Raw genomic sequence first — 21,796 nt, forward strand, 5'->3', positions numbered from 1 at the left:
GACACATAGTATTAAACAACAGGAACGGATGTGATTTACATGTAGCATAATATTTTCAAAAAAAAATTTTTTTTGCAGGTTTGATTATACTCATAAAAAGCAGTCTGGTGGGGCAGGCCAGTATGGAAAAGTAATAGGGTATCTGGAGCCTCTAGAACCAGAGAATTATACGAAAGTAGAATTTGTTGACAAAACAGTTGGGACAAATATTCCAAAGCAGTTTCTGCCGGCTATTGAAAAGGTAATATATATTTATTTTAGTTTTATTACATTAAACATGAAGCAGACATGATTGTAGGTAGGCCCCTGTACTATTATAGTTTTACTTTTAAAGCACAATTACTTTGAGTTACCATTCTAGTGGATGGTGAGATTTCATTTCAAATCAGAATGATGAATTAGATCCCAAATTTTAAGGAAACACCAACACTTTTTGGAAGTTGTAGATATATGGGGAGACCATCATAGGACTTGAGTTCATCCCTCACTGCTTAGGATTTTAAAACCATGCAAGGGCATCTTCAAATGCCTCATTTCTTTTTTGCCATAACCTAATTTTACAATACTTTATGTGGTCTCTAAGAGTCTGCAACCACTTGATGGCACATAATTATTTAATTTACACTATCTCTAAGGTTTCTTTTTATTTTCAATGCTGGGTATGTCTAATTATGTTCTGATTGCAAATCACTGCTTTGAATCATATTTTCTGTATGTATATTTTCAGTAACATTCTGCCTGTTACAGTCTACAGTATCGTTTGGGTCAGAAACCACTAATGGCCAGTCATGTTCTTTAGGGATTCCGTGATGCATGTGAAAAAGGCCCATTGATAGGTCACAAGGTTTCAGGGGTACGGTTTGTCTTGGAGGATGGAGCTTCTCACATGGTGGATTCTAATGAAATCTCTTTCATCCGAGCTGCTGAAGGTGCCATGAGACAAGGTACGAAGAAGTTTTTTTTCAAATGCTTTCTCTCTTGCTTTTACTGTTCTTTATCATTTATCCATAATACTTATACAGGTAGACTTCAACTTATGACCACTCATGTAATGATTGTTCGACATTACAAGGGTGCTGAAAAAAACACCTGGTCCTTGCGCTTATGACTATCATAGCATCTCTACCAACATGCAATCAAAATTTGGGTTCTTGGCAACTGGCATGTATTTATAATGGTTGTAGTATCTTAGAATTGCATGATGGCCATTTGCAACTTCCCAGGCGATTTCCAACATGCAAAGCCAATGGGGGAAGCTGGATTTGCTTAATGACTATGATTCATTTAATGACCAGGGTGTTTCACTTAGTGACTGTGAAAAAGGTCATCAAATTGGATGTGACTTTTACTTTTACTTAACAACCCCATCACTTAGCAACAATAGTTCTGATCCTAATTTGTATCTTTATATCAATATTTAAAAATAAGAATAGTTCTTTCTATCCAACCAACCCACACATCTTTCATTTTATTGCTGTCCACCACTTATGTCTTTAGACTTGTCATTTATGTTCTGAAGAAGTTCATTTATTTCCTATTTATATCTGCTTATCATGATTTTCCTCATCTTGTTGTTGCAAACATATTTGGGCTTTATATTAAGAAGTGAATGCAACTTTCATGAAATGATTGAATGTTTGAATGATTGAATGTGTTAGAAGTTTGTAGATCAGCAGCAGCCCTCTAAAGAAACAGGAATCCACTAAGCCACAGATGTCAAACTCGTGTCACGTTGCCATCACATGACGTTTCACAACATTTTTCTCATTCGTGGAGCTGGGGTGGGCGTGGCCTGCGCATAACACATCTGACCCGCAGCTGCCAGTTTGACATCCCTGCACTAAGCAGTGTTTAACAAGCTGTCACTTGATGCCCATTTCAAAATTTTCAGCAAGGGAAATCCCTCTTGATTCTAGATGGACGGTTTACTATTTATATTCTGCTTCCTCCAACTGGGAATGGCCATAAAACTGCCTGTCTTGGGGTATATCATGCAACTGTTTTTTTTTACAACTGATGTTTTTTTATTATTACTCAACTTGATGTGAAAGCAAGTTTTTTCACACTGCAGTTCTATATAGATGTTCATTCATTCATTTATATTAAATTTACTTGCTTCCCATTTTACCACAAGATGACTCTCTGTGATGATGTGTGTTAAATAGTAAATATAAAAAGGCATACGTCTGTATAGGTGTTGTATCATCTCTTCCTTTTTAACTCAGCTCTGAAAGAGGCAAGTACATGTATTCTTGAGCCCATTATGGATGTGGAAGTCTTAGCACCAGTTGAATTCCAAGGACCAGTCATGGCTGGAATTAATCGCCGTCATGGTGTTATCACAGGGCAAGAGGCAGCTGAAGACTATTTTATTCTAACTGCTGAGGTATGTGTATACTACTGTCATCTAAAGTTACTGTTCAAATAATGATTTTATTCATATCTATTTACCAAAACACTTTCTGTAACAAATCTGAACAGTTAAGTCATTAAAATATTAACTGTGGATTCTGCTATGGGTCATGGCTGACTGAAGACATCTCCATGAATAAGCAAAAACCACAATTGCTGTGAAGAATGAAAGACCAGTGAGTAAACTGGTCTTTTGAAGCTCTCCAGAGAGTAAGAATGGGAGATCGGTTATGAGTGCTCTCATGGCAGCTTCTTGTGAGGAGACCATAAACAGCAGTCTCGTTTGAGTACCAAGAACCAAGGAATACAGTGTCTTTTCTCTCATCAGTAGCTCAGCATTTACATAAAGACATTAAGCCATACCAATTCACTTTCTAATCACGTTTGGAAACGTTCAGTTTAACCACCTTATCAATATTAGAGACCTTCAAAATGTCAGGCTGTTTTTATCTTCTTTGGGTTTAAGAAATTTTAAACAGAGAATTTAAAATATAGTAATATGTAATTGGCAAAAAAGGAGGGGAATTAATTTTAAAAGTTTTAAATGGATTGAGAGACCAGAGAATATACAGGAGCCTCTGTGGCACAGTGGTTAGAGTGCAGTACTGTAAGCTACTTCTGCAGCCAGCTGCCTACAATTTGGCAGTTCAAATCCCACCAGGCTCCAGGTTGACTCAGCCTTCCATTCTTCCGAGGTGGGTAAAATGAGGACCCAGATTGTTGGGGGCAATAATGCTGATTCTGTAAACCACTTAGGGCTGTAAAGCACTATAAAGCTGTATATAAGTCTAAGTGCTATTGCTAATATTGGTTATTTTTGCTGAAATATTTGAAAAGCATATGAAAAATCATGGTTGTAGGAAATTATTGAAATGGAGCTAAATCCATATTAGGAACTGTGACTTAATAAAGGTTACAGATTGACCTTTGAGGGAACAAAAGGAGCAGGCAGAAAAGAATTAAAATGGCTAAGCCAGTTATAACTTTTTCTTATCTTGAAATTTTTTTTGATAACTGGACTGAGATACTAATAATTAATATCTCAGAATGAATACAGATTTCAATGGATTTTTTTTACAAGATGATAAAAAAAGTTAAACTTTTATTTGATATAGATATTATAGAGTTTGAAGGTATGGAAGACAACAAAATTAAGTTTACCAAAATGTGAATTCAAAAGATAAATGAAGAAAAGGATCTAGATATGGAACAGTTGTGAAAAAAATATTGGATGATGGCTCTTTACTTATTTTTCAAAGTAAGCTCATGAAAGCTTTGAAAATTCTACTTGAATATTAAAGATTGATGAAAGATCAAATCTTGTAATGCCAATGGAATGATTTAAAGATTAAGATTTGTGAAGAACAAAATGAAGGAATATAAAGTTGGACTATTTAATCAGAGATAAATTATTTGTTTTATATTTCTGGTAACTCCTAGTGGATTTTTTTTTACAGAATCAAGACTAAAAAGATGATTTCTGGGTTTCATATAGGTAAATATTAGGCTAGGAAGAGAAGTGTTGTTTTTTATTTGTAACTTTAAAAGGGTGAAAAGTTGTTAGCTTATACTCAGTGTAAGGAAAGTCCCGTATTTATTATTGGGGGAGGTGCCTTTTTCTTTCCTTTTATTTTTCTTTTCCTTTTTTCTACATCTTCTAAACTTTTCTTCTTCCTTCTTGTTTGTGTTAGTTTTTACTATGCTTATTAAAAAGTTTAATAAAATGGGTGTGGTGGCTCTGTGGTTGGAGCTGAGGCTTAACCATCAGCAGGCCTGGTTTTAAGGCCAGGGTATACTTAGTAGCTGGGTGAGCTCCGGCCACCTGCTCCAGCTCTTGTCCACCTAGCAGTTCAAAAGCATGAACAATGCAAGTAGATAAATACAGTGGTGGGATTCAAAAAAATTTTTTACTACCAGTTCTGTGGGTGTGGTTTGGTGGGCGTGGCAGGAGAAGGATACTGTAAAATCCCAATTCTCTCCCCACTCCTAGGGAAGGTTATTGCAAAATCCCCATTTTCTCCCCACCCCACCTCACTAACCTGCTTTCCAGCTCCGTTCTCCTGTGCATTGCAACAAAAGGAGACCCAGCCAATCAGCTGGGACTCGGGAGGCAGAGAATAGATGAGGGGCGGGGCCAGTCAGAGGTGGTATTTGCCGGTTCTCCGAACTAAAAATTTCCACTACTGGTTATCCAGATCTGGTCAGAACCTGCTGAATAACACCTCTGGATAAATAATTACCATTTTGGTGGGAACCTGGGTGGGGACGGAAGAAGGTAGCCCCCAATGGGGCAATTCTCAGGCAATGGTGATTCATTGGCTAATTTGTCTCAACCAAGAAGTATGCTGCTTGCGGGTCTCATTGGTTGCCGAACATCTACTGCTTTCAATGCAGAAGACTCCCAGCTTTCTTTACATTGCTATATGCTAAATAAATAAACTTCAATAAAATTAGACATTAACTGTTCATTTTGGCACTTTTATTATTTAAAGTTCATTTGATAATCCTTTCAAATGAATGATGCGTGGAAAAGAGCATCAGGTTGTATTTTTATGACACAAGAAATTCAGAATTCCTGGATTGGTTCACACATGGTTGAGTCTGAATCCTTGGAAGAGGAAACAATGGAATTGCATCTATATCTTACAGTTCATACAACAGGACATATCAATAACTTGATTTCAGGTGTCATAGGATTCTTTGTTGTTAAGTTAACAGATAACATAATCAGAGTTGGAAGGGACCTTGTAGGTCATCTAGTCCAACCCCCCGCCCAAGAGGGAGACCCTATACCATTTCTCACAGATGGCAGTCCAATTTCTTCTTGAAAGTCTCAAGCGATGGCACTCCCACAACTTCTGAGGCCAAGGTGTTCCATTGGTTGATTGTTTTCACTGTCAGAAAGTTTCTCCTTATTTCTAGATTAAATCTCTCCTTGTTCAGTTTCCATCCATTATTCCTTGTCTGGGCTACAGGCGCTTTAGAAAATAGCTTGACCCCTTCCTCCCTGTGGCAGCCCCTCAAATATTGGAAGACTGCTGTCATATCTCCCCTGGTCCTTTTCTTTACAAGACTAGCCAAGCCCAGTTCCTGCAACCGTTCTTCATATGTTTACAGGGAATGAAGAAGGTAAATTTTACTGTGCATTTAAGGGTAGATGTGTAAGTGACTTGTAAACCCCGATTCATAATTTTATGGATGCTTCTTAAGAGAAACAATTATTATCAATTCTCTCTCTATCACTTTTACCTTAGGTGGCATTGAACAATATGTTTGGATATGCTACAGAACTAAGGTCGTGTACAGAGGTTAGTGAGCAGATATACTTTCTGAATTTGTTAAAGCAATGTTATAGTTTTCCAGCATTTATCATTATCTCATTCAGGTCATTTTTGCTATAGGACATGCCATTTTTTCAATGTTTGTATAAATGCAACTTCTGAAAATAAATAATTAATTTTGTTTAAACTAATAAAGTAGGAATAGAACTGGGAGGGGAGGGGAAGGGAAATGGAAATGGAAGGAGAAAGGAAAGGAGAAAGGAAAGGAGAAAGGAAAGGAAAATAAAAAAAGAAAACAAAAGAAAAGATCCAGAATGTAACCTAGCAAAAAAAAAAAAGAAGGAATATCTAGGAATTGAGACTGAATAATTTAGGGAAGAGTTGATGAGCTTTTACCCTAAGTTCTGTCTGCCTGAGATTTTCATCTGGTCTGTTAAGCAAACCCATTTGACTAATTGTGCCTCACATTACTGCCACTGTTAGCCGCTCCAAGCATATTTTTCCTTTGCCTCTTGCTTCCTCTTCAAGAGAGAAATATGGATTTGGGCAAAACTAGCATAAACAGATTTTATGTTCATGCAGAAGCTCTTGCTTTGCCTACACCTTTTTTTCCCTTCTGTGTTGACTCCTGGTGAAGAACAGTGTGAGTTGGACAGCTTTGGTTGGTTCATTTAAAACACAGCTACTCTGTGCCAGATGATCCACCAGGGCAGATAAATGTTTGTAAGCAACCCAAGGTGGCCTCTAGACAAGATGGGCAGCACATAAATAAATAAATAAATAAATAGACTCTGCCTTTGGTTTAAATCTTTTTTTATCACCCTTATGAGAAGAGAAAGTGAAGGAAAAGGAGTACAGACAAAGACGTGAATAGAGAAAGGTTGCAAGCTGATTTGAAAATCTAGCTTTTTATCTCTAGGAGTGTATGTATTTCAAAGAATTGCTATATGCCTTTTCAAATTGTAAAGTCAGTTGCTAGTCCAGTTATCGGTTATTTATTGTGTCAACTATGCTTGTAACTTTCTCTTAACACAATGCAATGCATGTAAACTAACACTGAACCATTTTGACAATTGATAAATTGTTTAAATTATTCATAACATGACAATGTTTTCTCTCCAGGGAAAAGGAGAATACACAATGGAATACACTAAATACCAAGTCTGTTCAATCAATACACAGGAAGAATTAATTAACCAATACCTTGAAGCCACAGGACAACTTTCTGGGAAAAAGGGCAAGGTCAAAGGTTAAAGCATCTTCAGATCAGTCATGTACAAGAAACTGCCCACAGGCTGTATTTGTTTCAAGACTTACAATTGAACAAATGAAGAAAATTCAGAGCAATTTCATCCTGAATCAAACTTTTGACTTTATTAAGTCATAAAAAGACTGTTTGTACAGAAATTCCATGAATGAATCACCATCTTAATTTATATTAAAAAGTTTTGTTTTAGGGGCTTGATATTAAATTAACCTGACAATGTTTCTTTTCAGTTTTCTGTCTTCTTCAACCTCACCATAATGCTCTCTGAGTACATCTTTCCAATTTTTGAATACTTTCCCTAATTAATCAAGGAATCAAATGTAGGAGAATTAGCAGACCCCTACCTGAGTTTTTTGATAATTGCTACCGAATCTGAACTAGAAGACTAAATAACCTTACCCTGAACTTGGAATACACAAGGCAGACCTGTAATGTGACAGGAACATTTGAGAGATATGTAGTAAGTTTTAACTTTCTAATATGTGAAGGTAGAGTGATTTCCCCCTTTCCCTTCTTCTAGACATGCAGCAAAGAATATATTTTAAAGTTATTGACTATTTTTCCATACCTTGGAATTCACTTGCAATAAGAATCCCACTTATTTTGATGCCTGAGCAAAATTTGAGAAATGATTCTAGAGAACCAGACACCTCAATTACTAACTGAAATGAGCTCAAGGCAGCATAAGGATATGTTATTTCAGTTGCCATATATTGGATATTGCTAAAATGTCTGAAATGTCTGATTTCTCAGAGGAACATCCACCCAAAAATGCAACCTACTTGTACTAAGAGAATTTTGTCCCTCCTCCATAACCTCCCATATGAAGAGAGCCATGAAATCTTTACATCTACTTACGTATTCAATTATCAGGAATGGTGGGCTGCCCAGGCCTGCAGGGCCATTTGAATAAAACAGAGTTCAGAATGGTATCTTATTTGACTCTTTTAACATCTTAAGAGCAAAAAGCTTTCTCATAACTATCCAAATGTGATGCAAGGAGACTGAATAATTTTGGCTTCCTATGAAGTAACTTGCATCCTGGGGACCAGAAGGAGATGTCTGTATCGTTTCCTGGTAATAGTAGAGAAATGATTTGCCAGCACTGCTTGTAGGATCTGATTTCAGTTTGACCATGGTACCTCACAGAGTGGTGGTTGTAGAGAAAATAGGATGAAAATGTGTTGGATATGTTTGCTGCTTTGAGTTATTTGTGAAAAAAATAACGGCAGGATATAAATAAATGCATATCGTTTATGGGTTTGCAGATAGCTCTGATCGAGCTTGCATATGCTACAAGAACCAAGTACAATTCTGGGTTTTTGTTTTTGCCACCTCATCAGTAAATTTTGAGTTGATTTGTCCTTCCTTATTGAATTATTTTTTTCCCTTTTGAATTTTCCTTATTCTCTCAGCTGTTGAAAGTAAAGACAAATCCCCCCCCAAATCAATAGGATTGTCTAGGATATGAACTTGGGCACTTCTGGTTTAAATCCAGGCTCCTCCTATCTCCTTTGGGTAATCATGTAAGCTCTGAGTGTCTGGATTAAGAAAATGGACAAAATTTCTATATACTGCTTTGCCTGTCTGGAAGAAAGCGGTCGTACACTCTTTCTTAAGAAGCCGCCTGTGAAACCAACTGTTTTGACCACTTACCCAGTCTTATTTCTGGGGAATATTGTTGAAAAGATTCTAGATATCCAACTATAACAATTGTATTAAGAATGGATTATCTGTGTCCCTTGTTTGGAACTGTTAATGAGATGGAAATGGCACTGGTCATTTTGGTAGTTTACTGCCTGAATCTAGATGTGAGTATTTGCAATGATAAATTGCAAAGATTGGAAGTCAGGGGTAGTGTTCTGCTTCTACCTGTGAGTGTGATTCCGTAGATAATCAAGGGAAAACAGCGGTCAAGTATTATTCTGGGGTAAATTTGATGGAAATTAAAGTGTTAAAATCAGCTATTCGTTCTGATCTAAGAAACAAAGTGTATACAATTCCGCATTGCATGCATTAGGTTGCTTTCAGTCCAAGTAGGAATATAGTTTCTGCAACTAACAAATGTGTGTTTTTTTAATAAATTAACCAGCCTCAGACCTAGGGATTCAAATTGTAATGTATGTGTTTCAATGATCTCTACACCTTTTGTTCCAATAGAACTGAAGCTGTGCACAGCTGCAGTTTGCATTTGAAGCAAGTGCTACTTGCAATCAGACGCTTTACTTCTAATGCATGTAGATGCAGAAGATTAGAGCTGGGCTGTGGGACCAGAGTTAAAACTCCAAATTCAGTTGTAATTTGTCTTCAAAAAACAATATATTATGTATTTGACACAGACATTTTATTTATTTGCTTTTTTCCATCTAGCGAAGGCACTCAACTCTGCAAAATTTACTTGTAAGTTCTTTTTTCCTGTACGTTTTAAAATATTAGATATGAATTTATGGTAAATTTTAGTTCAATTAGGTGAAGAGTGTATGGTAAATTTTAGTTTATTCTCCCTAAAATTACGTACTTAAAAGGCTGCTGGCAGAGGCTTGCTTTGAACTCTTATATCTCAGAAAAACTTGAAGTAATCAAGCTTCATTTTCTACCCTGTTTAAACATCCTTATATAAAGCATCAAAAGGAAATTTTGAAATATTGTAGCTCAGGTGGTACAATATGAAGTGACACAGACAAAATATATTCTTTCCCTTTTATTGAAGATAAGTTAAATCTCAGCATCAAATATTTTCCAAAATTTAAAAATATTTTAACAAATATTTATTTAAAATGGCAGTTTTTAAATTTCCAAAGATCTTTGTTCATATATATTTAAAAATGCCTTATGAGTTACTTCTAATGCCAGAAACTTAGTGACACATCAGTTTTTCCATACAATAAAAAATCTGTAAAAATGAATTTCTATGAAATTAAGCAGCAAAGAGATATTTATGATCAGAAGTGACTAGTGCAAAGCTTCCAGAAAGATTGCATTGATTTAGATGCAAGATTGTCAATACTGAATTTGGAATATTAACAAAAGATGTGCTACACCTTTGCAAAAATGTTTACAACTGCATCAAATGGAAGGTTTTTCCTCCCTACTTAAAAATTAGTTTGAAAGGAATCATAGGAACCTGACTCTTCCCCAGAGCCATCTGCGGATTCTGCAGAAGTGTCTTCTGAAAAACATGTATATTTCACTTTTATTGGCAGCTCCAAGTTCCAGGTAATACGCATATGACAGGAAAAATTCTGTAAAAATAATCAATGACAGGAGTAAGTCTACTTAGAGGAAATCCATTGATTCCAGTAATATTTCAGAGTGTGTATGTATTGGCTGCAATCCTAAACTTAATTCCTTGAGTATTACTGCATTTAGCAGGATTTATTTTGGAATAAGCATGTATTGAATTATGTAATAAATTATTTGAATACATTTCTTCCCTGATATTAATGTCCTTACAAAATAGATTGGAATTATTATTATATAGTCACTGGACTTAATTCACCTAATGAAAAAATACTTCTAAAATAAAATAAAAGGCTTATTATTTTATAAAAACAAGACTGTTGAATACTGAAGCTTCCATACCTTTGAGACATCACTATCAACCAAAATGGTGTAGTCAAATTCAAGTGCGTTGTCACGTACCTGGGCAGGAAGGGGAAAAAAGGTTGGAATAAAGAAGGCTGGAGAAGATAATATTTTAAGGAGCATCTTGTTAGCATTCAGACACGTTGTGCATGCTGAAATATTGTATTGAGAGTGCAATGTTATATTTGGATATTTCCTAACATTTTAGTAAATCCATCTTCCTTTACAATGAATGGTGCGGTGGCCTAGAGGTGGAGCTCTTGCCTCACAACCAGGAGGCTGTGAGTTCAATCCTAGGTAGAGGCAGATATTTCTCTGGGTATCATTGAGAATATATTTGCTGAATATAACTCCGCACTGGCGACAGGAAGGGCATCCAGCCAGTAAACATATCCGCTCCATTTAGTTGCCCAGACCACCCCACATGGGATTATGGGTTCGTTCAAAGAAGATGATCTTTCTCTACAATGTCCCATACCATTGAAGTTGTCCTCCAGAAGTTCTGTCAAACCATCCCAATAGGGGGTTTGAACCCTGGATCATTTTGGTTTTTCCAGTTTGGGGCCAGAACAAAACTCAGAATTTCTTTAAGGAGAAAGTAGGGCTGGTATCTTCCCTCTTTTTCCACAGAGCCTGTGAACTTGCACCATCATTATCTTCAGGTCTTTCTAGCTCTGTCTTTACACTGTGCTTCAAGATAAAAAACATTGGCAGCTAAGGAAGGCTGCCCTAGAGAGTTTGGGGAGCAGAAGAACGTGTGGTGAGTATGGTATACTATGCTTGAAGCCAAGGACATTAACAGTAGCTTTCTAACTGGCCCATCACCAACTCAAAACCCTTCCCAGTGTCTTCTTTTCCTTACCTCACCCCTCCTCCTTCACTGTCCATGTCCTTAGCTTTCTTAAAATGTGTGTTACATAGAATCATAGGGCTGGAAAGGACTAACTCCTTGCTCAAGATAGGAGACCTTATAGCATCCTCGTCAAGTGGTTATCCAATCTATTTTTGAAAACCTTAGTATTAAATCTGAACCATGCCAGAGATTAAAATTATGAACTTAATAGGCCACCAGTGTCTTAGAAAATGAGGTGTCAAACTCCATTTAATTGAGGGTCAGATCAGGGTTGTGTTTGACCTCGGGTGGGGGGGGGAGGGGGCTGGGATGGGTATGGCCATCTTGATGTCACTTGTGTCGGGGGTGCTTGTGGGGGCCTGAACACTCTGCCAGCAAAAACGGGCTCCCGAGCTCCGTTTCCGGCTGCAACGGCCTCCTGTAACCCTCTGCCAGCAATTTTTGTTGGCAGAGGCGCTGCAGGCAGGTCCCGCAATGGCGCTGCAGGCCAGATCTAAGCATCCTTGAGTTTGACACCCCTCATTTAGGCATTTATTTAACAGGAGCATTCCCTGAAACACACTGAACCAAAAAGTAAACATACAGGTTCAGCTTAAAAATGGTAGGCTAATATGTGATTGTTGTTCAGTGTTACATACTGATTAAATTGGCTGGTGATAGCTTTTCTGGTCACTTACCCATCTCTTTGCATCTTTGATTTCCCTCGTGACATAACCGTCATATTCACTTGATTCCTTCCACGCAATGTAACTGCTGCCAACGTTGGCAAAATATTTTAATTCATCTGGTGATGATGTGGCTGCAGCAGGAAGGGTGGACAAAAGAGAGAGAGAAAAGAATAAAGGAGGTAATATTACTATAAAGAAGCCCACCTTATTAGAAGTCGAGCTAGATTTCAAGGGGTTGTTAACCTGTTTTATGGAAGCTGAAGTTTTTCTCATACAGAGTCAAAAGATAAATTTTACCAGCAAACATTAATATGTTTTAAGAGGCAGAGGTGCTACACCTGATTTATAAACACCCACTCACCCCTTTGATGAAGTTGGAGATACATCTTGGTTAGCATTTATATCATCTCCAGTAAGCGTCACCTTTGCAAAACTCCAATGGAAAAGTGTAATTTTTTTTTAAAAAAAAATCAGAACTGTTCATACTTTGAGTACAGAGTTAAAGTACTACACACATGGATGTGGTTGCATCATTATATGTGTGTTGTTTTTAAAAGGCTAGACTGCTAATAATTAATAATCCAGTGCAGGAAGTCCTTGACTTATAACCAGTCGCTTAGCAACTGTTCAATCATACAACAGATCCTCCCCAAAGGTACTTATATGACCCAATCCTGAAGTTATGTTCGTTGCAGTACCTTGTGGTTGTTCACTCTTACAACTGACTGCATAGATGCAGCATTCCCTCCGCCTCCGCCTCCCCCCCCCATATTCCATAACCCCATCCTGGATCGCCGGGTTCCCCAAAAGCATTGGGCCTGCTTTGCTACCCCGTTGGTGCTGCTCCCCATTCTCCATCACTGATCACTCACCTTTTTGAATATCTCCAGAGCTGAGGGAAGGAGGACAAGCCACCCCATTGCTAAGCCACTTGGCACAATCCCATTAAGTGGCCGGCTTTTTCCGAGTGAGGTTGGCAAAGCTAAGGTTACCGTTAGTGAAAGAAACCAAGAGTTTCGCCAGCATTATTTTTCCCTCAGAAAAAGATGATTTCTTGTGGGATTGTGCCATGCGGCCCAGGAACAGACTGGCCTGTCCTCCTTCCCCAGGCCAATCTTCTGAGCTCTGGAGATCTTTGAAAAGTAACTGAGCAATTGGTGACAGAGGATGGGGAGGAGGCCCCACATGGTTGTTGGAACCCTAAAGGGTGGGAAGTGGAGCATGGGTTATATCAAAGCGTAAGGAAAGGCCTTGGGAGACCACAAGTAGATGGGCTTATGCCAGCATTAGGTTCCTCAGGGTCTTCCCTTAACACATGTGTTAAGGCTCTACTTAACACATGTGCACTTATTTAACAAATGCATTGGGGAGAACAGGGATTGGGGTCATTAAGTGAGACAGTTCGCTTAACGGACCTCCTGACCATAATGGGCAGGTTCCATTACAGTCATAGCTCAAGTGCTACCTGGGCTTTTGGATATTTACATTTGCCAGATCAACCCTGAAAGTAAGGAAGCATCATAGATCAAGAACCTGTTGGCTGGTTTTACACAACACAAGTAAGTGAAAGACACAACATGCTAAGTTTGGTTAGTTTTAATGTTGCTTCAATTTTTTAATTTATTTTTTTTTGCAGTTTCATGCATTCTGCAAAACCAGGTCATCGGGTAAATTCATTGCTCAATGTATCGTGCGAATCTAGAAATGGGTTCATTAAGGGAGGGGCATGCAGTCCTGGGTGGTTATGAAAAAGATTCCCTCCCCAGGACGTACCTTTAAGTTTTGTATATAGGCTGTAGTCGTCCTTCATGATTTGGTCTGCATCTTTATTGTCTGTGCAACTGATATCGATCAGTGGTTTAGACATTTTCTTCTGGTAGCGTACCTTTGCATTGCATTTTCCTAGGTATTGCTTTAAAACAAAAGAAAATAACATATGGGGTTGCTTTCTTCCAAACTTCCTTGCTATGTTGTCCTTACCTACAGTAGTTCTAGCGGCAGACTGTGAAGAAGAAAAACTGTTTACAAAATGGACAATGCCACTTCTAAGGTGGAAAACCACTTGAGGGCAATGGAAGCGATTTTTGTGAATATTGCAGAGAGAGAAAAAGACACACCAAGGATAAATATTTATCTGCTGTAGGTATAGAAGCTCTTGCCAGGAGTAACCAGGGGGTGTTATTTGCACTTTATCTCTTCCAAAAAAATGTCAAAGGGGGAAATTCAAGCATTATGTAGTGACAAAAACATGGTCAGAGATAGATGTCAACTCTGAAGCTGACCTGACAGAGGCCAGTTTGAGGCTTCAGCGTTGCCACACTGGAGATGAGAGATAGGGAGGGGGGAATAGAAATAGTTGCGGTTTGTAGCCAAAACAAAATACTTTCTCCTAGGAACCAAGGACATTCTCACAGGGAGTCAGGGGAGGAGTGAAGTCACCAGGCAACTGAACGACATCTTGATTGGATCATGTGATGTGATGAGTGTTTGGGTGAGGGAGAAAACTTTTAATTAGGTGAAAATGGTGGGAACGTTAAAAATTGGTTTTCACCAGCCTGTGCCAATATGATATATCCAAATGAAACTATTCTTTGAGGAATCTACCTGCCTTGGAGTTATGTTTGCTATAGGTATATTACTTGGAACCCTGACATGGAAAGGATGGGAAGCTTTCATAGAATTAAATCCTACAACTTCTTCTTTGCTATCCCATATTTCAGGGCAGCAAATACTGCTACAACAGTATCCCCACATGGAGAAATCTAACTAGGTGTAAATCACCTAGTGGATTGGCACGGACTGCACTCCTCTAACCAGTAGGGGCACAGAATGTGGGTAGACATATCTTCTGCCCCTTGGAGTGGGAGGGGAAGGGGGAAATGTGAAGTAGTTCCAGAGTCTTTTATCTAGTCCACAGCTCCCGCTTTGCTGAGTATCTCAGAACCCAATGGAGTGCTAAGGATACCCTGTACCACATATCTGCCCTTGGGTGACCAAATGATTCATTGGAGGGCCTGCCTTGGTGTCTGGAGGCTATGGGGGTCTAGATAGGGAAAGACAGATTCAAATCAATCCTAGCAAGACTCTGGTTCTGGATATTAAGGTCCCATGGAGCCAAGGATTTGCCATCTCTTGTTCTGGATGAGGTTCCACTACCCGAAACAGAACCGATTGCACATTCTGAGTATCCTCCTGAACTGGCAAGATCCTGTTTAAAGAATACCTGGCAGCCATGGCCAGGTAGGTTCTTGCACAACTTCATCTTATGTATCCTTTCCTAGCCCCAGAGTTTCTGCTCAAAATCACCTCTCAAGTGGACAACTTCAGTGCCTTCCACATGGCTCTGCAGCAGTTGTGCAGATGCTGTGATAGAGGCAGCTATGAATGTGCCTCTGCATGAATCTGTTCAAGCGCTCCTCCGTGAGCTATATTGCTTGCCAATGTGTTTCGTGCTGGTTTCTCTTGAACAGAGCCTTTCAGGGTATAGAGTTAGGTTATTTTGGAACCACCTCTCCCCCACTTGTGTGTTCTCATCCCATTAGATCCAACAGAAGAGGCATTCTGCGGGTCCTGTCATCGAAGAATGTCATCTCTGGGGTTTCTCTCATGTGGAACGCCATTCCTCTCAAGATTAGATTTTTCTCAACCTTGTCAGGTTTTCACTTGGCCCTTAAGACAGGGTTGTATTCCCAAGCATGGGATTGGAGTGGGGGTGAAAACCTGGGTTGTACTACATGGTTTACATTGATTTAGTTTCTGAGCTGCTGCCTGTGTTGTGCTTTATTTACAGTATTTATCAAGCTTGCATGGCGCCCATCTCACCAGAGGCAACTCTAGGCAGCTTACAGATATTGGATAAAATGCAGAATAAAACAATAAAGATCTTAAATTTAAAAATTGAATGAAAATAAAACTAAGCAGGGCGGAGAGGGAGGGCACAAGGGCACAGAGAGAAGATTGGGGGTTCTCTACTTCACTAGCCACCTCCAAAATGTCACATGCCCATTAGGGCCACAGACCAGCATTGTTTTTACATATTGTAAGCTGCCCAGAGTTGCTATATGAGATGTGTGGCTATATAAATTGAATCAACGGATGGATTTTGCTCAGACATACAATAAGGAGCTTGCTGTATCCAAGCACGCTATGGAATTTGTTAGATATGATGCTGAAGAAAGCAGATATCATAGCTGGTTTCTGGTGCATTGATGACAGGAAAGAAAAATTCTATTACAGAAGTTGTTCTACAGAAAGTAGAACAATCCACTTACCCCAGTTTGAATGTGTTTTGTATAAAACTGCAAGGAGTACTCATGTCCAACTCCTGGGATATTCTGCAAGACATACAAGCTAAAGTTACACTTCGCAATATGTATGGCACACACAGCACAAACACCTTTTAAACCGACAGATCATTAAAATACTATATAGCATTTAAGCAGTACTGTTGGGTATGTCTTTTCTATCATTTCAGGAATGTTAGCAAAACTATGCGGTTGGGATGTAATGCGTTTTTTCTGCTTTGTCATTCTAGAAAAAAAGATATTTCAGTTTTCTCAAACGAGTCATGCATTAATCTTATAATCAAGTTCAAATGATGAGTATTTAATGTAAGCACTTACTTCTATGTAATGAATCCTGCATTTGCTCCCTACTAGTTTTTCCTTCTGAAAAATTCCTGGGACTTTGTATTCAAGGAAGTGGTCTCATTTTTAGTCTCATCTAATATTTAGGGTTGCTTTAGCATTAAAGTACACATAATCCTTGACTTAAAACCGCAATTAGACTTGTGTCCTGGTGACCACATTATGAAAGTTTTTTCATTTTTTTTAAGCTTGCCAATCTCATCTAAACCCTGAAACTCCTATATGGTTTCCTATGTATACCCACATATGTCTCTGCTTAACGCTAGAGAAAAGTGAAGGAAACTGTTAGTGGCAGTTCAGTGGGTTCGGCTTATGCAATCGGATTTCCTCCCAGTGGAAACAATTGAGGGAAACCCTGCCCAGATTAGATAGAAGCAGATTTAATCTGTTGCAACAAAATCAGTCCAAGGCCTTGAGTCAATAGTGCTTTACAGTCCTCTCTAGCGGTTTGCAGAGTCAGCATATTGTCCCCAACAATTTGGGTCTCATTTTACATACCTTGGAAGGGTGGAAGGCTGAATCAACCTTGAGTCTGGTGAGATTTGAACTACCAATTGCAGGCAGGCAGCCGGTAGGCAGCAGAAATAGCCTGCAGTACTGCACTCTAACTGCTGCACCACTGCAGCTGTTAAACATTAACACAGGGCTGTCCAACCTTTGGCTTGCCTGGGTTGCACTGAATGAACAGGAATTGTCTTGGGCAGCATATAAAATACATAATTAATGTCTATAAATATTGCTCAAAATCACATAATGATGTTAAAAGTTTACGGTCTTATGGAGGCTGCCTTACTAGCTGTCCAGGGCCACAGGTTGGAAACGCATATGTTAACATTTTTATTATTATGGCATGAGGTTTTTGATGTCGGCTACATACACTCCAGGTTGAAAGGATAAGCCACTGACATCATAGCTGCCTGGAGGACACCCAGCTGGGGGTTCCTTTCTTGAACCTGGCAGAAGCTAGAGCGAAGGATAGGAGCTCACCCTGCCCCATGGCAGAACTCGGGTCTCGAACAAAGGCTTGCTGCTTGTTAACCCAGTGTCCTAACCACATGAGCCACTGGGCTCCTTGTTTGAAGTCAGTAAATGCACCAAAATAAATCTCAATAGTAACCAAAAACAACTTTTTTAAACAGATGAAATGAGTTGAATAGTATTGTGAATAATATTTTGGACAAATCCTTCCCTGGTGAGCCAAGAAATATAAAATAAAGCAAGGCTCAGCCAACAAACGTCCACCAAGTTTTTTTTTGCACCCAGCAAATATTATAGACACAGAACTTTTATACTTCCCAACAATTCATGCAGAACATGCATCAAAGAAGCAGCCGAAACTCAACCAGTATTTTGAACCCATAAAACTGTAATGCATTTACTTTTTGTTTTAAATCAAGAAATGGCATTTTCCTCAGAAGAATAACTTCAGTGCACATTGCATTCAAAAGCAACATCTGATGAGAAAGAAATTTTAACAAATGTTCTCTTTCAATTTTGGCCAGCCAGTTGGTTTATTTTGTAAAACATTTCAGAGATTGCTTTCTTTTATCTTTTGTTCTTCTGTAAAAGTAAAAGGTAAAAAGAAAATACCTCAAGGTATTTGCTGCCTGCTTCAAAAATGTTTCTACAGAGAGTGTATATAATATTGTGTAGGTTATTGCAAAATAAAAAAAGATACATAGGCAGAGATTACAACCTGAAAGTGATTTTAAATGCAGCATTTCTTAACCACCTGAGTAAGGTTGGCACCTAGACTTTATATGAAGGATGAAGCGATATGATTAAAATTCACAATTATTTTTCTGGTTATGGTCATACTGATTAATCCATAATGAAGTCTGCTTGTTTGGGGTTGGTGTATTTTTAAATCCAAGCAAGTAGCATTTTAAACCATGATTAAACAAACCATAGCTTAACACAATGTGTGAACCTATCTTTCTGCCCTCTGACTTTTAAATGACAACATTTTTGGAAGATTTAAGAAACACTAGGGACAATCTGCTTTCTGTTGACATCACAATATTGCTTTACTATAGTGTGTTGAATAAACACAATGTGTAAACCTAGATGACACCTTCATATGTGGTACAGATTTGCTGTCTCTTACCGGTAGGGATATCTGTTTATGGAAACCTAAGAAGATAAGATTGCTGATTTATTCTGCTTCTAGAAAAACCTTTCTTTCCTGGACAGAATGGAGATAGAATAAGTCTCTGCATTAATTACATCCCACAAACCAAGTTTAATGCTTAAAGTTTAATCTTTCCCTGTGTTCCAAGTATTGTTTAATCATCACATAATCAGCAAAGGAGGGGAAAAAAACATGTGACTGACTGGCTGAAAGGCTAGTCACACTATTCAGTCTTCTTCTAACTAGTCACTTTTAGATGAGTGTTTCTCAACCTCAGCAATTTTAAGATATGTGGGCTTTAACTCTCAAAATTCCCTAGCCAGCATTTCTGTTAGAATATGTTAGGCCAACTGTGTTAATTAGATTACAACTCCCTTTGGCCAGGGTAGCTGGGAATTCTGAAGTTACAATGGGTGGGAAGAGTTCAAATAGTGTGGCCAACCAGGAATAAACTCAGATTAAAGAACTTGGTGATCTAGCTTTTAATAAGCTGTGGGAACTGGTCCTAAGGTGGCTTCTAGAGCTTGTGGTGGCTCATCTAAAAACTAAAGTCCACCCATTTAGGATTAAAGTAAACATGGCCATAAGGATCCTTTATAGGTCAGTAGTATTACCAATGCTTAGAAAAGAGTAGCGTTCTCAGAGTTGAAGCTCAGAATGAAGGAAATGCCATCAGTCTATGTTTATTGCTTCTGGACCAAGGACAGGAGACCTTCTTTGAACCCATGAAGCAGTAAACCATCCTGGAGCAGTAAAGGATGCCAGCTAATTTTGATAGTCTTAAGATTTTATCTGAGTCTCCGGACTGTTTGGTGGGAATTTCAGCAAGAAATAATTACCTCACCTGCCTTCTTACCTCTAAACTGCTGAAAACAAGATAGGACTAAGATTTGAAGATTAAATACCTTCAAGAGAAAGACTTCACTTCTCCAGTGAAATGGGGAATGGTTATTTGTCAGAGTAATTATTTTATTTGAATTTATTGGTCACCTAACAGCAGCGGATTATGGGCAGAGTATAAAACTAGGGAAAACGTTTTTTAAAAATGCAGGTCTTAACATCACTGCACATGTTGATGGTAACTTATACAGTAAATTTTTGCAATCACTGTTGTTAGCATGGTTATTCTACTTATTTTGATGTTATTGTTTTTTAGTAATGTTAATCACTTAAAAGCCAAACACAGGGCTCAGATTTAAGCATGATTTTCATCAGGTGACAAAGTCTCTAAGTTTCACAAAGTACTCTTCTGCCTTAGCCACATCCATTTCCAAGCATATTGCTTGCAAAAGGGAGTTTAATGAAAGGACACTACAATGTTCTTTGTATAAGAACTCAGTTATTTGAATAAGCAGATGTGCTTGTCTCTCCCCATCACCCATGTCTACTTTCCACTTACAGAACTGTGTTGCTTAAGACTTGCAAATGAAAAGTCAAACAAGGGCATTTAAGCCCCCCACTGATGAGTGGATACAATTCTTCTCAAGGGCATTCTGCATTTTCTCAGTAATGAATTCTGTAAGGCAATCAACCCCATGGCTATCTTACATATTAAGGTAAACTGGGCTGGAAGAAGATAAACATGATTTTATAACTAAAGGAAGAAACAACCTGTGATAAATTGAAGAGACTGTCTGGATAGTTGTAATTGCAAAAGATCTGCAATAATAAAAGTAATAAAAGTCAAGGAGCACAGTAAAAAAATAGGACTAAAATGAAAGTTAAAGAATACCAAGCTAATGGCAACAGATGGAACAACCAGCCCTAGAACTGAAATGCAGATATCAAAGTGGTTGGTGCTTTTGCTTTTTAGGATCAACCATGAACAGAAAACAGAATCTGAAGAACATCAACAGAGCTGAAAAAGCTTCTTGAATGAGAAGCGAAACATTTTCAAAGAAAAACCAGAAAGTCCAGTTGCCTCTCGAAAAAGCATCTTTGGGACAACCCTGGCCTAGAGGATTTCCTTCCCCGCAGATATTAGCTCCAAGGCGGGAGCTTGGACTCTTTTTTTTTTCTTACCTACCCTGACCGAAGTCTTCCCGAGCAGCGCGACCTTCCGGAGCAAGCTGGGCGAGCCCTGTCCGTAGTTGAGATAGTTGACGGCCGCCCTGGCGACCCGCAAGAATTGCGAGTCGGAGGCATGGAAGTTGCCCCGGGAAAGAGGCCGCAGGTACTCCGGGTAGCGGCCGATGCTCGGCCAAGCCGAGCAAAGCGCGGGCAACAGCAGCAGGAGAACGACCACCGCCATCCGAGGCATCCTTAGCGACGAGACAGGCTGAGGGGCTGACACGGACTTGGACCGGCGCGGACGCCACCCAGATTCAAGTAGCGCCCCAGAGGCTCGGCCCCTCCCTGGCCAGCCTCCAGCCCCGGCGAGGAGGCGCCCTTCTGGGTAGCGCCCACTCCTTCCGCTGCCCTTTCGCTGCCCTTTCGCTACTCCTACCCCGAGCCAAACCGAGGCCGGCTGTCCCCCCGCCCGCCCGCGGGCGATCGTCCCAATTTTTGTCTCCCCCACACACCAGGAACGGAGAAGAGCGGCTGAGGCAAGTGGGCTTAAGCTTGCTCAGCTCTACTTCCCCGGCCAGATGTTCTCCAGATGCGTGAGATTTGTGCAGCCACGGTTCATATTTATAGCCCGTGGGGGTGGCGTCTTAACAGCGTTATGGGCCTCCAGCAAAGCAGTGAACTGGGGGACCCCTACGACGTCTGCTCACAGGAATAAAAATGTAAAATGATGGATAAAATTAAACATATCTTTGCATGTTAGTATTAATTTAAAAATGCATTAAAATGTAATAAATAGGTTGCTGTGTTTATATGATGCAAGGTGTGTTGAAGGGTTAACATGTACAGATCTGGGTCGTGGGGCCCATGGGCAAGTGCCCATCAGGCCCAGGTGTTAAGACAGCCCTGGCAGGCGCCATTTATCACCCCCCCCACTTGCCCCTGC

At 39.3% G+C, this 21,796-nt stretch overlaps 2 protein-coding genes across 2 annotated transcripts in view; one reads left to right on the forward strand and one right to left on the reverse strand.

Annotated features, from left to right (window-relative positions):
* Positions 1 to 8,404, forward strand: part of GFM1 (G elongation factor mitochondrial 1) — a 45,823-nt gene extending 37,419 nt beyond the window's left edge. The window contains exons 14-18 of the mRNA XM_026665646.2: positions 79 to 241; positions 800 to 944; positions 2,226 to 2,386; positions 5,667 to 5,720; positions 6,816 to 8,404. Of these exons, the coding sequence (XP_026521431.2) occupies positions 79 to 241; positions 800 to 944; positions 2,226 to 2,386; positions 5,667 to 5,720; positions 6,816 to 6,947 (655 nt within the window). The 3' untranslated portion in view covers positions 6,948 to 8,404. The remainder of the gene's footprint in view (positions 1 to 78; positions 242 to 799; positions 945 to 2,225; positions 2,387 to 5,666; positions 5,721 to 6,815) is intronic.
* A 1,244-nt stretch (positions 8,405 to 9,648) lies between these two features.
* LOC113410885 (ovocalyxin-32-like) lies at positions 9,649 to 21,445 on the reverse strand. Its single transcript, XM_026665666.2, has 6 exons — positions 20,870 to 21,445; positions 16,338 to 16,400; positions 13,840 to 13,978; positions 12,076 to 12,197; positions 10,543 to 10,602; positions 9,649 to 10,202 (listed from the first exon to the last, which is right to left on the reverse strand). Exons 1-6 carry the CDS (start codon positions 21,101 to 21,103, stop codon positions 10,053 to 10,055), a joined length of 768 nt encoding a protein of 255 aa, XP_026521451.2. The 5' UTR covers positions 21,104 to 21,445; the 3' UTR covers positions 9,649 to 10,052.
* Between the last annotated feature and the right edge of the window lie 351 nt (positions 21,446 to 21,796).

The sequence above is a fragment of the Notechis scutatus genome, chromosome 4 (genome assembly GCF_049901735.1).
Source record: "Notechis scutatus isolate UNSWTSFEM ecotype Mainland chromosome 4, rNotScu1.2, whole genome shotgun sequence".
NCBI lineage: Eukaryota > Metazoa > Chordata > Lepidosauria > Squamata > Elapidae > Notechis > Notechis scutatus.

Coding starts and splice junctions, on each gene's coding strand:
- LOC113410885 (XM_026665666.2), bottom strand. CDS start 21,103: ATGCCTCGGATGGCGGTGGTCGTTCTCCTGCTGCTGTTGCCCGCGCTT. Junction 12,198..13,839: donor CCTATATACAAAACTTAAAG/GTACGTCCTGGG, acceptor TTCCTGCTGCAG/CCACATCATCACCAGATGAA. Junction 10,603..12,075: donor TCAAAGATGCAAAGAGATGG/GTAAGTGACCAG, acceptor CTTCCTGCCCAG/GTACGTGACAACGCACTTGA.